At 31.2% G+C, this 15974-nt stretch overlaps 1 protein-coding gene across 2 annotated transcripts in view; it reads left to right on the top strand.

The window, feature by feature from the left end:
• The window catches only part of Sse (extra spindle pole bodies like 1, separase), an 88099-nt gene that overhangs the window by 46140 nt on the left and 25985 nt on the right, over positions 1-15974 (top strand). For both annotated transcript variants that reach the window (XM_071186488.2, XM_087152516.1), the window contains exons 14-17: positions 154-307; positions 2911-4610; positions 11690-11811; positions 15717-15927. In XM_071186488.2, coding sequence (XP_071042589.2) covers positions 154-307; positions 2911-4610; positions 11690-11811; positions 15717-15927 — 2187 coding nt within the window. The remainder of the gene's footprint in view (positions 1-153; positions 308-2910; positions 4611-11689; positions 11812-15716; positions 15928-15974) is intronic.

Raw genomic sequence — 15974 nt, 5'->3', positions numbered from 1 at the left:
TAAAACATTTTACAGGTTAAAATTAGTATTTTTTCCCCGTAAAATTAGAGGGTTTTACATTTGTTGATAATTGATTTGTTTTGGAGAGAAACTTTTTTTTTCACTGTGAATAATAATTTATTTCGTAAAATCTCATTTCTTACCCTTTTTCAGATTGGATTAATTATAGAGCACAACTACTCAAGTATATCTTAATGCTATTTTTGCAACTTGGGGAATTATTTTTCCAAAATGGAAATATTCGTTATGCCAGGTGTTACCTTCAAGAAGGGTTAAGAATGTCACAATCTAATCTTTTGACATATTGGTAAGACTTTCTGGTTGATTTTTATTTGAAAATACTTCTCAAATATTTTAAATTATTCTATGGTTAATTTGTGAAGAACCATTATTATCATTTGATGAATAAAAAATTTTTAACTCATTAGATGTTTTTAATATATAAAGAATTCAGACCTGGATATATTATAGTTTTTAAAAGAATCTTTCACTATATTGTGCTCAGCAGAAGAAAAAAGATCTTGCTGCAAGTTCATTACTTATTGACCTATTGGCAGAGAAAAATTAAGAAATTTTATGAAACTTTTCTCCTTTGCTATGCAGCAGAAAGTAACTTGTTAAAATTTCTCTTGTTTATTTAAAAACATTTCCCTGAACACTTGCGTGCTGTCAACTAGGGTTGATTTGCAAAGTTTTAAACTTGTAGTAAAACTTGTGTTTTCTTTTCTATATCAGTTGGGAAAAAGAAAATAAGTTCTTGACTTGGTTCTGAACTTAGAGTATTGATGTGTGGCCTTAAAATATATTTTCATTATTTCCTATTTCAGGAGGGAAAAAACCTACAACCGATTTTGCTCAGATTCTTTAAAAAGAATTGAACTTTAAATACAAAGTTCAATTTATTAAAAATTATCTTATATTACTATATATCTTTTTTTGATGTGTTACTGTTTTATAGTTAATTTTTTAACTGAGAAATAGTGCTATCCACTATAGCAATCTAGTGCTCAACAGGTTTTTCATGGGTCTTAGAAACAGCTTATAATTTTTATTTTAATCTTCCAATTCTAAAATCATGGTTTAAAAAAACATTGGCTCTTTTTAAAAAAACAAAAACAACCCAGATGAATTTTATTGGGGTTTTAAGATATTGCCTAGCAAAGAACTGTCTTGGATATTAATATTTATTTCAAAAGAGAACAATTTCAGGTACCTTTCAAAGCAATAATTTAATAGTTAAAATAAAAAGTAACTTTAATGTAGTACCATTTTTTTCTGTGGGTATTAAGAAAATATTCTGAATTTGTTAGGTTGTTTACCATTATTTTTAAGATTTATAAAATATTTTTTACCTTTTAAAGTTTAGTTTTATTTTTTGTTCTAGATATAGTTTCATTTTCTTGTTAAAATAAAATCAGCAAACCTTTATCTTACCTCAAATTTACTGTTTATTTAATCATATTCATTATAGTTATTTGATTTGTTTTAAAATATGAAGAGTGAGTCTGAACAAGACAGCAAAACTTTACTGGGTGATAGAGCACATCTACACGAGCAAAATTTATCGTAGAATGTATGGTCAAAACACGAGCAATGAGAAATTCAGACCTGCCAACTCTCCTGCTTTTAGCAGGAGTCTCCTGCTTTTGCCTCAAATCTTCGCCCTCAGGCATTCCGGGTGTTTTCTCCTGCTTTTTTCTATTTAGTGCACGATAGAGGAGGAAAAAAAAAACAATTTGTGCAATTTCCTTCCCAACTTGTGCTTCAGATCATGCTGGGCATTTATTTAGAAAAATTTTCCCCGATAGCAATATCGCTAAAAATTACGGTGTGCACGAACCAAAACAACAACAATAACCGATGAAATGGCAAAGTCGGAGAGGAAATATATCTTGGATACCATTAGGCAAAATGTTTTTTCACTTTCTATAGATGGCAGTTTTTTTTAAATGATGCTAAATCAGCAACATCTGCAGTTTTAAAGCAGTAGCAGTTAAAAAAAAAAAAAAAAGAAATGCATTTATAAAGTATTGTATTCATTATTGATATATTTTGTTAATTTTGAACCTCTTCCTAAATTTTAAAAAATCAAAACATGTGTTTTAATATAATTCTATAGAACCTTATATTTTATAGTGTTCTAAAGGTTAAGATAAAATTTCAATGCAAAATGTTTTTTCACTTTCTATAGATGGCAGTTTTTTTTAAATGATGCTAAATCAGCAACATCTGCAGTTTTAAAGCAGTAGCAGTTAAAAAAAAAAAAAATGCATTTATAAAGTATTGTATTCATTATTGATATATTTTGTTAATTTTGAACCTCTTCCTAAATTTTAAAAAATCAAAACATGTGTTTTAATATAATTCTATAGAACCTTATATTTTATAGTAAGAACACATATCTTTATCAGTCAGTGTCAGAATCTTATTGTGGTCTATTTTATGTAATGTAAATAATATATTTTGAAATAAACTTCTTGTAGGAAATGTGAATCAGGTTTAATTTTCAATATTGCGCTATGTCGTGATACAGAGTCTCCTGCTTTTTTATTTTCTAAGGTTGGCAGGTCTGGAAATTAAAAGGTAGTTTCCCACTGTCACATTTAAAGAATTAACACAAGAGTGGGAAAAAAAATATTTCAGAAATTTTTTTATTTATAAGAATATAACTGATGTACAAAGAAATTGCTTGAAGAGATGCTAAAAGAAATTGCTCAAGTCATCTTTTAAATTACAAAATATGACTTTTATAATATTTTATCTTAACTTTTAGAAAGTGTTTATCTTTAGCTTAAAAAGTAAAGTAGGAACACTGATTAAAAAAGAAATTATTTATTAAGAAAGATCATTTCAGTTTCAAGTATATAAAGTAATTGTGTATTAAAATAAATACATTTGAATCAATTTCAGGTCTTCAAAAATTTTGCTGCTTTTGGGACAGATTGATTTACTCTGTGATAACGTAAAAGACTGTGCTGTTAAACTATATGGATTAAAGTATATTATGGATGAAACAATAAAAGAAAATATTTCTTCACTTCTATCTAACTTAGAGAAGACGAATATGTCGGAATGTCGAGGCAGCTCTGAAAATTTTTTTCTGGAACACAGTGAAACTCTGGAACCAAAAAGGGACGTCAAACAACATTTTATCGATACTTCTAATGTAGCCTCTTCTCCAGTGCAAAAGAAGAAAGGCAAATCTCTTGAATTTGAAGTAAAAACTCCTACAAGTTTCACTAAAGACGTAATGTCGGCTTATGCAGTTAAATTAGAGATCTGGTACTTGAGTTGCTTGCAGCTTTTAACAGAGGGAGACATGTCAGTTGCTGAAACTCAACTGTCTAAGTTATTGAAAACTTGCAAAAATCTTAAGAATTTGTTTAACATATCTGAAATGTTGGATTTCGGGAATTTGGACGTATCTTTGAAAAATTTGCAGCAAAAATATCCATCAGGTCCAGAAGTGGTTTTGCCTGTCATAGTTATGTATCAGCTATCATTGATTCAGTTGCTTAAGAATGATTTTGAAGGTGTTAATTCAACAACTAAACAAGCTTTAAATGTTTTAAATGCATCTTCCAAAATACCCAAGTATATTTATTCTTGGGCTTATGGCATGTTACTGTTAAACAACACTGTAGCCTCATTAAAGAAGAAATTGTCCATAAAAGGAAATTCAAATGTTGAATTTTGCTCCGTCCCATCTGTTAAAAACAATATCTTTGTAAGAAAAAGTGCTATACTCGAAAACCTCTCTGTGTGCCAAACCCCTCCCAGATACAAACCTATTCCAGATATAGTTGTCACTACCCCTGTTGTTAACAAGAAAAACGTGTGTAAAGCTCCAGTTAAAAAAGAAGTTTTGCCTCAACACATGGCTAAAGATTTAAAAGAATTGCCATCCTTAACTTTTAGCTGTGGTAGTGATGATGATGCCTTTATTACTAGCACCAAGAATGCTAATAAACTATTTGGTACTCCACCCAAGAAAGATGTTTTGCCTCTTGCAAATGATTCGAAACAAATGGGAGAACTGCCAGCCTTGCTCTTTAGCAGCAGCAGTGACGATGATGTGTTTGCCGCTGATACCAAAAAAGCCCAGAAACTGTTAGGCACTCCTACGAACCATGACAAAAAACCCAAAACTGCCTATAAATTTTTCAAAACAAAGAGTGAAAACGTTAAAATAGAATCATCGTGCGATGTGTGGAAATATTCTGTTAGCTATACGCAAAAAGGTAAAAAGAATATGGGAAAGACGAAAACTGTTAACCTTAAAAATAAATCTAAAAAAACTGCAATGAAGGCCAAAGTTGAACCGAGTTCTTCATCGGTTAGAGCACCTAAAAAAGTATATAATAAAATATCAAAAGACGAATTTAATATCTATGAAGAAGAAAGTTTTCTCTCTCCTTTGAAAGGTTCCATCGAGCAGACGAGGAGCTCTGCTGAGAAAAAGAAGAAGTGTGAGGATGACTCCCTAGATGATGTCATGAGAGATGCAGCAGAGGAAAAATTCTCATCTAATTTGGAGGGGTTGTGTCAAGATTTAAGCTCAATTGATATTACAAAAGACTCACTGAATGAAACTTTTATTAAGATTCCAGGTAACTTCAGCACTTTCATGCATTTTTCTTTTTCATAATAGAAATGTTCACATAACCAGTTAAGCATTTTTGAGATGAATTGGGCTCGTTTACTAAAAAAGGGTTTAGGGCCAGGTTGGGTTCAGAGTAGAGATAAAATTTTCCTAAACTTTTTTACCACTTTTTGATGAATGTTTCATTTAGTGATTAATAATACGTGGTTCACAGCAATTTTAAAGGTGCTTATTTTAGTTTTTTAAAAGCCCTTAAAGATGCTTCTTTAATGGGTATTTTTAAAAAGTGCTTAATTTCCCCTTTTCGAAAATGAGGTTTTTTGCTTTACCATATTGACTTTTGCCACTTATTATGCAAAAGCGTGGTTGTTCTATTCAGCGTACCGTAGCATATGAAAGCGCCAATCATTTTAAATAATTCCCATTTTTTCTTTATTTGGCTGAATCAAAATCGATTCAAGTGAATAAAGTTCCAATATTTTTTACGTGATATTACGACAGGTGAAATTTGAATTTAGTAATCACTTTATGATGCTTTCGATTTCCTCCGATTGCATAAAAAATCTATGTTTGTTTCAATTAGTTTTTCGGCAGTTATTGCTATTGATTTTTGCATAGTTTTTGAAATCCAGACATTTTTTTTAACACAGAAAACTCAAATTGTCAGTAAATCCATGAGAAATTTTGATTGCTTTATAATAGTTAGTACTTCAAATTTGTACTTTTTTTTTAATCCAGGACAAAATTGAGGACAAAACTATCTAACCATAGAGTTTCTAAAAATCTTTAAATAATTTCTTATTTTGGCAATCACATGTCAGAAGAAATTTTTTTTTCTTTTCTGGAAAACAGTAGGAGGAAAGATTGGGAGACAGTTGAAATCAGACGTTTGACACACTATTAATAGTGAAAACAAACTTTATACAATTTTAATTTTTTTTCACTTTTAACTATTTCAAATGCTCTTTCTGTATTTAAGTAGTAGGTTACTTTTTCTTGAGTTAATGTTTTCCTTTCTGCCTGCACATACAAGGTTAATTTATTTACTTTAATTTTCTATATTATTGATTTATAAGAGACAAATCATTTCACTCATTTTTCAAGATTACATTCCTATAAAAATTTAGGCCAAATTATACCATTAAAGAAGTTTATATTCAGTTTTATTCTATACATGCAGATTTTTTTTAATGTTATCCAAACACAAAGTACTTCTGTTATTATAAATTGGTTGCATATATACAATAAAACACCCAGACCACCTCTATTTGTGACCACTTTTGTGGGGCACAGAATTTTTTCCATAGATTTTACGTTGAAGAAAACCTTTAGGAGAGACCATTAAAACTTCTCCCAGCTATGCAGCAAATGCGGAAAAGGTCAAATGAGGAAACACAAAAAACTTAGAAAAACAAATAAGTAGATTAGAATGTATTCAAAATATTTTTGTGATGCTCTTATTCAGAGAGCTCTTTTTGACGATATAACTCAGTGTTTCCCAACCTTTTTTGTGCCATGCCCATTTCAGAAATTCTTGTGCCCCCCCCCCCCCATGTAACATATACATAATTTTTAATATTAAAAAATTGAATTGTTCTCGTAAGAAACTTAAATGATAGGTTTTAGGAAGAAATCACTAGGAAATTGTTAACGAAACACAGTAAGTAAATTTTCAAAACATATAATGAAAAACTAAAATTCAAATTCGAACTAATTTTAATAAAGATTTTTCTGTAATAATTTAATATTTTAATTTAGTGAGATCCTTGCGCTTGATGCTTGTTACACAGAGATTTTATGTTATGTTCCAATTTGGTTAGCTTCAGTCTCAAGTTTCCCCGTTTTATATCCGAATGATTTCTGTTTCTTACCAGTAAATAATTTACAGAACTAAATCCACATTCAACTGAAGATGGAAACGGTAACAATAGTTTTCTTGCACATTTAGTTGAATTTGGGTATTTGATTTCTGTTTGCTCACTAAGCCATGCCATCACTCCTTTTATATATTGAATGAAATTTTAAACTGACTCATCATTTTGCATTTCTGCGAGTTCTTCTTGATACTTCATATTTGATATATCAGTCAAATCCACTAATATTGGCTGCATCATCCATGTTGGAAAATCAATTTGTTTTAAATCAGAAAATCTTTCTTTTGAATCAGCCGATAGAATTTTCAGATGATCGACAATAACAAATAAAGTGGTATGATTTACTTCACATTTTTGGAGCTAATGAAACTGTTCAAAGTTTTTGTTGTTAATATATTTCTGACATAACTCAATAAGGGTAATGAAACCAAATATCTTCGCTTTTGCATCAACAAGAGTTTTATTGCTTATTTAATATATTTAGTTTTTCAATGATATCGACTAAATAACTCAAAAATGCTTTAACATCAACTGTTAACAGATACTTCATTTCAGGTTTGTTGCTTATAAAATCACTTAGAGTATCAAACAGTTCCATAAATCTTTTCAAGCAGTTCCCTTTAGAGAGCCATCTTGCTTCAGTGTGAAGTAAAAGTCTCACATGGTCTGCATTTTGTTCTTCACAAAATAGCTTGACAAGGCACTTACATTTGGCATCAGCTTTAATAGCTTTGATGCACTTTATAACTGAATGTAGTACAGTAGGTAACCGATTATCCGGAACGATCAGGATCATCGCTATTCCGGATAACTGATTTTTTCGGTTTTCTGAATCGCTACAAAAAGCCGTTTTTTTATTGTTAAACCCAACAAAAAAAAGTTTTTTTTTTTGGAAATAATCTTAAAAAGAAGAAAAAACGATGAAGGAATACACTAATGATTATTTCCAAAATGATGGTAAGGTAAACATCTTTCAAAAAAGAAAGAAAAATCCTAAAATTTTATGAGGAAAAAAAACATTTTTTAAAAAAATGGCGGGACAATTCATCGAATTTCGTTCCGGTTTTTTTGGTTTTCGTGTTTTCTGATTTCCGGATAACGGGTTCTGTACTGTACTTCATTTAGAACAGGCGAGATGTTTTTAGTTACCAAGATTTCTCTATGAGTAACACAATGCTCAAGAATCATTTCTGGATTCTCATCTTTCATCAATTTTAAGCAGCCATTTTTCTTGCCCATCATATTAGGAGCACCATCTACAGCACAAGATGTTATATTTTTCATTGGTATATTATTGACATCTAAGTAGTTTTTTAGCTTATTATATATATCTTTGGACGTAGTGGTGCTTTCTAATCTATTACAGAACATTTCTTCAGCAAAATGCCTTTTATCAATATATCTTACGTAAGTTATCAATACTGTCTATCAAAGTTGATTCATCCAATATTGCACTGAGAATTTTCTTGTTTTCAGTTTTTCAACAAGTTGTTTTTCAATATCTTCACTCATTTTGTCTATTCTTCTGCAAACAGTACTGTTACTGAGTGGCATAGCTTTTACATCTTTTTCAAGAACCGTTTTAAGAAACGCTGATATTGACGGTTTTATTAAATTCTCTCCTATAGTATGATTTTTTCCAGATTTAGCATTGAATAAAGAAATTTGATAACTAACCTCAAGAATACGATTATGAGTTGAAGTGTGAGCAGTAAATAGAGGCTTAAATTTTTATTTAAAGTTTGAAAGCAATTCAAATCTGAATTAATATGAGCATTATGTCTCGCCTTTAAATATGCCTCAAGAGGACCTTGTTTCATTGATTCGTTGGTCAAGCATGCTGTCATAAAAGACAAAAAGGAAACCGCTCCTCATGAACAGCAGGTATAAACTCAAATTTTATATAGTCCTCCGAATATTGGAGATTTTTTTTCTTGCTTGCACCACTCATTTTACTATGGGCTGAAAGAAATATATATAAGATAAATTAAAAACTGAAATATGTGTTAAAATTTATTTAACATGACACAGAGTAAACATATATTAAAAAAATGCATATTTATTTAAATGTATATAACATGTTTACCACACTGCCATCGCAGAATAATATCTTTTTTCCATTTGATAAATTTTTTAGGAAAATTATACTTCTAAAATTAAAATAAATAAAATAAAATACTTACAAATTATATCGATACAATGTATATATTTTTTAAATCAACGAGACTTTAACAACAGTTTTTACGGACGCCTATTTCAAATTAACACCAACTAAATGATGGAGAGAAAAAAATGCATGAGTTATTAATACTCAAAGAAAGGGAAAGCAATTAAAACTAACTGAAAAACATGCTACAAAGTTTACATCTTTATTGATCTGTAATGATGCCAACAAGAAAAAAGAATATATGGAAATGAGCTTTTGTAATCTATAAATAAAGGGAGAAGCTTATACCTCATGTGCTGGGGTGTTGATTTCTATCACTGAATGCTGCGAAACACTACAGAAGTTGTGACGGGCATTTCAGATGCAAACAATTGCTTTGTCTAGCAAGATTTTAAAGTGTCCGGGGGTCCACGCGGATCCTGCCGCAGATAGGTTAACTTGACGCCGCCAAAAACCCGGTTGATATATTTTGGTCTTGCAGACGTGCCAACTCTCCCGCATTTTGCGGGAGTCTCCCGAATTTTGAGTTATTCTCCCGCCCTCCGGAATTGATTTGAAAAACTCCCGAATTTTATTGCGATCGACGGCCAAACTCAAAATTACCTAATTTTTCCGCGAGTGCGAAAGTAAGTTTTTCTTTCAGCTTGAATTCCATCCCCTCTTATCAAACTACCATCTGCCTGAAGCGTAGCTGAACATGCTTTATTTTCTCCTCTCTTCAACGTTACCTCTTAACACTCCTATTTCACCCGCCCCCTTACACTGGGGGCGGGTGAAATCTTCCTCTTCTTTCGTGTAGAGTTGAATGCAATGACGTCACATGTCGTTATCGAGTGTCGTCCGTTCAAAGTGGGGAAACTCGTACTCTCGATAGTTGGAATTGATATTGTATCTTGCTGTTTTTATAGTTTTTAATGCGTATTTTTCCACGGTTGGCAACAAGCTCGTAAACTAGCAACGTGATATCAATTATTCGTTTAGTCTTCGTATATTTAAAAAAAAAAAAAAAATTTCAAGGATGTCTTAAGTCGAAACGGAAGTATGGATCAATTTCAACAAATCATGTACCAATGACTTTAGCAAAACTTAATTGCGGAGAGCTAAGTCTGCAACTCTTTTTTTCATGCATACAGTAGAGAACCATTTATCTGGTATCCAGATAATCCGGAAAAAAAATTTGCTCGGTTCTCCCGCCATTTTGAACTAAAACGATATGAAAAAAAAAGCGGAAACTGGACTAATCCTTGAAGTTGAGTAGAGGAAAATGTGAGGAAGGGAAGAATTTTTTTCCCCGTTTACCCAGAGAAACGTCATTTCTTCCGCGACCTTGAAGATTTTAGATCTTCATTCTCTTTTAGGTCGTTAAACTCAAAGGAGTGGCATGATGATTTCGTTTGCTGTTTGATTTACGAGGGGGTGGGGAAAATGCATTGCACATGCATATCAATGAACAGAAGATGAAAGAGAAAAATATATTTCTATTTGACATCGATTAATAAAAATAAAATGTTTTTCTTTTGAATAAATTCTGATTCCTTGGAAGTGCGGTATCATTCGCAAGTTTTTCTTGATGTGGAATCACACCTGCTTTAATTAAAAATCGCGTTTTTATAAAAAAGAAAAAAAAAAGGAGAATTGTTTATTAATTTAAGCATACAATTATTTTATGAAGCAGATTGCAGTTTCGTTTTTCTGATTCCACTACGTTTTTTTTTTTTTTCATGATAAATTTTGCACTCAATAAAATTATTTGTATTACCAAATTTTTTCATTAGTTTTTTTTTTTTAAAGTCCGTTGATCTTGCCTTGTTCTAGGTTTTAATATTTATGCTAGTGCCGTTTTTTAACTATCGTTTCGGTTCGATAATTTTCAAGTGTTGTTTTTATTTAGATTAATAGGTTTTCCTTTTATTTTCGCCCTCCCCCCCCATGAAATATATTGCGTTATTTAATCATTGGTTTTGTTTATTAGTTGATTTAGGAATCGTAATTATTTTTTAAACTTATTTTTCTTGTCTAAACTTGCAAATTTTTTTATTCTTTTAAATTTTATTTTTCTACAATTTTTTTCCTTTTTAGATTTAGGAGTGCTTTTCTTTTTTCTCTTACTTTAAAATGTGTTTACATTTTTTCCTTGTAATTTGGGTTTGATAAAACATCGATTAACGACACTTTTTTGTCGATCCAGGAAACCGGCAAATTAAGACATCCGGGATAGCGATGGTCCCGAGCATCCCGGATAATTGGTTCTTTATTGTACAGACATTAGTATTTTTATACATTAGTATTGAATTGGTTTTTTAAAATAAAATAGTTATTCAATTTGTTTATTTTTTAAAAGTTTTTGTGCATTTTTATTACAGTGTCAAGGGTTTTTGAATAATGTTTTATTAAGGAAATGGTATTTATTTAAAGAGTATCTACCTAATATAGTTTTGTGTTGCTAAATCTGTGTTTAATTATTTTATTTCCATTTAATATTTTTAAACAATTATTGCTCTATTAGTGTGTAAAATTTCTTGCATTCTTATATTTAATAAATTTTTTACTTAAAATTCCTTAGAAGTGCCAAATGTTGCATACCATGCACCTTTTTTTACCCCTCCTGAAATCTCCTGAATTCTTGTTAGGGATACTCCTGAATGTTAATTTTGCTAGGTTGGCACGTCTGGTCTTGTTAAACGAATTTTATAATATTTATTGGCCACAATTATTTAAGAATTTGCTCTTTTCTTTCAATTTTGGCACCAAAATCTAGCATTGCATTTAAGTGGCCCGGAGCAAAAGGGTTAAGCTAGTGTCGAGTCCATTTTCGAATCCCCCCCCCGTAGGGCGCGAGCCCCACATTGGGAAACACTGAAATAACCTCAGATTGGACTAAGATACAGAATATGTATCCAATATGAAATCAATATCTGATACTGTTTCAAATTGTGAGCTGAAATGAAACATTTTTATATACAAGTGCATTCAGTGAAAATTATCTGTCAACATTTTTGTTAAATGTGTTCATGAAATAAAATATATTTCTTTTGTCTTCTGTAGAAAACGATTTGAAAATATTTATTGATGACTTGTCTAACATCAAGGAACTCATTCATCATAACTTGCCATATCCACTCTATCGAGATGTGTGCAAACTTTTAGCAATACTTAACCTGGCAAAAGTGAGTATATGATAATCTTTTTTTTTAATTTAGTGATAAAATTAAATGATACAAGGTCAAGGGTGCCATCTGTTGATTAAACCTTTGCGATCATATGCCTGCTGTCAACCACCAATTCCTATTCTTATTGAATATCTGTTACTGTAAAAGCCTGAATTTCGGTGAATCCTAAGCTTTACTGGTAAAACCTAGGATGTACCATAGTGTCTTGGTAAAAATCCAAAGTCTGCTATAATATGGTTCTATTTCGGACTATGTTACCAAGTTCTGGTGGTGAAACGTAGGATTTACCAACATCTTCCAGTAAAAGCCTAAAACAAGGGATAATATATGGTAGGATTTTCTATTTGCAGATATCTAAGTTACATTCCATTATAGGGATCCACCAACTCGTGGTGAGCTAATTCAAGACTACAAATGCAACCTTTCATCTTTCAGTATTAGGAATAGCAAGGGCAATGCCACTTACCCTTTAAATAATCATTGTTGAGTATACTGGACAAACATATACCAATCAGTAACAATTAACCTTAAAAAAATCAATGAAAAGTATACTTTGTTGTGGCATTTGACCTTAAAAAACATCAGTGTAGAGTATGCCGGACAGTGGCATTTAACCTTAAAAAACATCGTTCTAGAGTATGCTGAGCAGTTTCATTTAACCTTTAAAGAACATCCAGGCAACAACACTCATACCTCTTAAGTAATCAAATTACTAAAAAATATCATCATCATCATAGTTGGCAAGATAGCTCAATGTGGGCCAATGCCTTCCTCTGAAGATTTCTCCATAACGACTTCCGATTAAATAAATAGCGGAGAGAGAAAATATTTAATAGTGATTATTATTGATAGATTATAATGTTTAGTGTTGGATTTGGACAAAATAAAAATTATCCATCACCAACATCCCTCTTTAATGGAAGAGTACCATATATTGGGTAATATTCCAACATGTGATCTACCTTTGTAATACATATTTATTTTAACCAGTGCTCATTTTACATTTGCCCCGTATACCCTACACTCATGTTTTTTAAGGTTGAGGACCACTGCCCGATATGTATTTGCTCAGCATATCTTACACTGATGTTTATCACGGTGTGCCTTAACCAAAGTTAAATAAAATGCTCTTACACCTAGAAAATTAGAAGAGATTCTGAATTTACAATGTTAACAGATAATAAAAATCAAAATAATCTGTGGAGAGATTTTTAAAAAAATCCACTTTGAACATTTTTGCGCACAAAGTATGATATTTTGGAAAATCTGGCGTTGTTTTATATAAATAGAAAGGAAAAAATGATAAAATAATAATTTTTCAGTTGTAATTCTATTAAACTTTTATTATTTAAACATTTTACTGCTGATAAAATATAAAAATTTAACATTTAATTATAATTTCATCAATTTAAACATGTGAAGCATTATATCTACAAATAGCGCTCAAAAGATGTTTAGAATAATTCGGGTGATTTGCAGCAACCTTATTCATTTCCCAGGAAGACTTTATGAAATCAAAATGTACAGACTCCATCGCCTGCTCCCCAAAAAATGCTAATCCTTCACCGTTTTTGTCACAGAATTGTTCAATCTGAAAAAAAACTGCATGAACCTTTGGTGTAATGCTGACACCTAAGTCCATGTAGCTCTTTTTGAACGCTTCTATACATGCTTTGTAATTTTGGTCAAGATTATTTCCAAAGCATGCAGAAACCACTTTTTTGAAGTTGTCAAATACTTTAACATACTTCAGTATTGCTAGATTTTTAAACTGGCTCAGAAGGTCTACTTTATCCAAAAGTGTTTTGCATGCATTTCCTTTAAACCCAGAACATCCTCGTCTGATTTCACGCTGAACGTGACAAGCTTTTGCCTATGTTAGCGATTCATTTTCACACTCTTTCAACATATGCATGAAAACAGTGTTAACAACTGTTAGACAAAGGTATAAGATTCGATTTTCGTTAGTTGTTGAAGATTTTATGCATTCAACTTGCGTCGGTGACGTCATGGTCTGCGGGGATCGGGCAGTTAATTTTCATTTGCTGTTGGTCGTTCTTGCGTGGATCATGACGTCATCCGTTATCTGTATTTAAGCTTCTGTTGAAGCAAATTATTTTGTATTCTTTCTTTTCGTTTTGTCACTCTGTTTCTGACAGTTTGCTTACCAATGTTTTAAATAAACTTATTTCTTCAGAAACTTCGTTTTTCCTTTTTTGTGTTTCCTTTTTTGTGTAGTTTGTGTTGTTGACTAACAGATATGATATTCTGCGGCAATCTCGGTGTCATGGTTATGGGCATAGCCGGGATTCATTTTCTACCGTCCTGAATATCGAATTTGCTTTAGCCTGGACTTAGCCGAGTCATTCTCAACTTCAAATGGAGAATCTTAAAGATGGGGGTTGTTCCCGCCCACCAAATTTGCAAAGTGAATCGTCAGCTTAAATCTCAAGTTTGTTATGCACAATTCTCTTGATAACTACTGATTATATATCAATATCAATAATTTTAAAAAAATAACTTTGACAGTAGTTTAAAAAATCCGTGTCGGACTTTTACCAGTAGGTGTTGGTTAGTCCTATGTTTTACTGTAAACATAGGACTAACCATAGCATTGGTTAAAGTCTGATATGGAATCGTAATGAAGCATACTTACTACTACTCTATCTTACTCATGTCTCTTTGATAGATCCTAGGTTTTATCAGACTTACAGTAAAATATCAACAAAAAAAAAGAAAAAAGAGGCCCACAAAAAATTAAATTATTTAATCAATAAATTCTTAGGAAGATTTGGCATTTGTAAGTTTTGATTACTTCCGAGCAGTGGCTTGCAAGAAACTAAAAATAGATCATTTAGAAGCCCTGTGGCAAAATTTTTTGAGCTATCTGCGACAAAACTCTCCAGCACTAATATCTTACTGCAAGATACTTTTAATACTAACTTATGTTACTCATATATCTTAGTATTAAGCATATATGTTACTCATTTAAAATAACAAAAGTGCTGTGTTTACAAAAATAACTATATAATTTTTTTAATTAAACATTTAATAATTTTTTATTCTAATATTATGGGTGATATTCTCGCATTTTGTGGGGCGGGGAAGACACAAATTATTTACTTCTTCGCACTTTGTAAATAATTTTCACAATAAAAAATATAAAATAAAAAAATCATGAAATCCGTTGTAGTAATTTCCGAAAAAAAGATGGATGACGAAATTATGCGGATTAGGCTCCTCAAATGCGTGTTTCGTTTTGAGATTACCTTGTTGTAATATATTATAACGCATAAGAAATATCGGATTTAAGAAAAATTATGGAGAAAACAATAACTGCCAAAAACTCGATAGAATTATTGCCTTAAAAAGTAAGTACTCAAATGCACGATTCGAATTGTTTGAAATGTATCAGGATATTTAAAATCCACTTGAAAATCAATAACTGCCGAAAATGCAAACGAAGTATTGCACTGATTTACAATACTATCGGCGTAAATTGAGCGCGTCAAAGGGTGATTATCTAAATGCATGATTCAACTGTTACATGTAAATTTCTGTAAAAAAGAAAAGTAATTTTTTTTTTTCTAAAGGGAAATCTTTCTGCGGGAACTCTGTAACGTTCTGCGACAAGGTCGCTGCGATTCTGCTACGGGGCTAAGAAGAGATCCAACCTGAACAGCATGACCTGTCCCAAATAAGCTTTTACATTTTTTGAAGGAAATTTCAAGTTAAAAATCCTTTTGGCAGCTTGGAGTTGACGTAAACAAAATACTGATACAAAATAACAAATACCGATTGTGAAAAACTTCTTTTTTAACATTATGAATAATTATTTTCATTTATAATGTTGAATAGTTGTTTATAATTATTAAAAGAAATTGCTTATTTGAATTTTTCAGAATGAAGGTACTGAAATAAATAATCCAGATAAACTGAATGAAATCGGTTTCTACCTTAGTCAGACTGTCTCTACAAGCTATGGGCAAGCTTATTTGAATAATAATCTCTATCTAAAGGACAAAAGGAATGATCGAATATGCGATCTTCTGAAAGTAACAGATTCGTCTTTAATTAACAAGATGGAACTTTATTTGAGTGCCATACCCAAAGGTAATATTTTGTATTTTATGAGTTATTCTTTTACTATTTAAAGACAA

Source organism: Parasteatoda tepidariorum, chromosome 9 (assembly GCF_982258835.1).
Source record: "Parasteatoda tepidariorum strain Cologne lab strain chromosome 9, Ptep-v5.0, whole genome shotgun sequence".
In the NCBI taxonomy this organism is placed as follows: Eukaryota; Metazoa; Arthropoda; class Arachnida; order Araneae; family Theridiidae; genus Parasteatoda; species Parasteatoda tepidariorum.
This window is presented reverse-complemented; position numbering and strand designations above follow the sequence as displayed.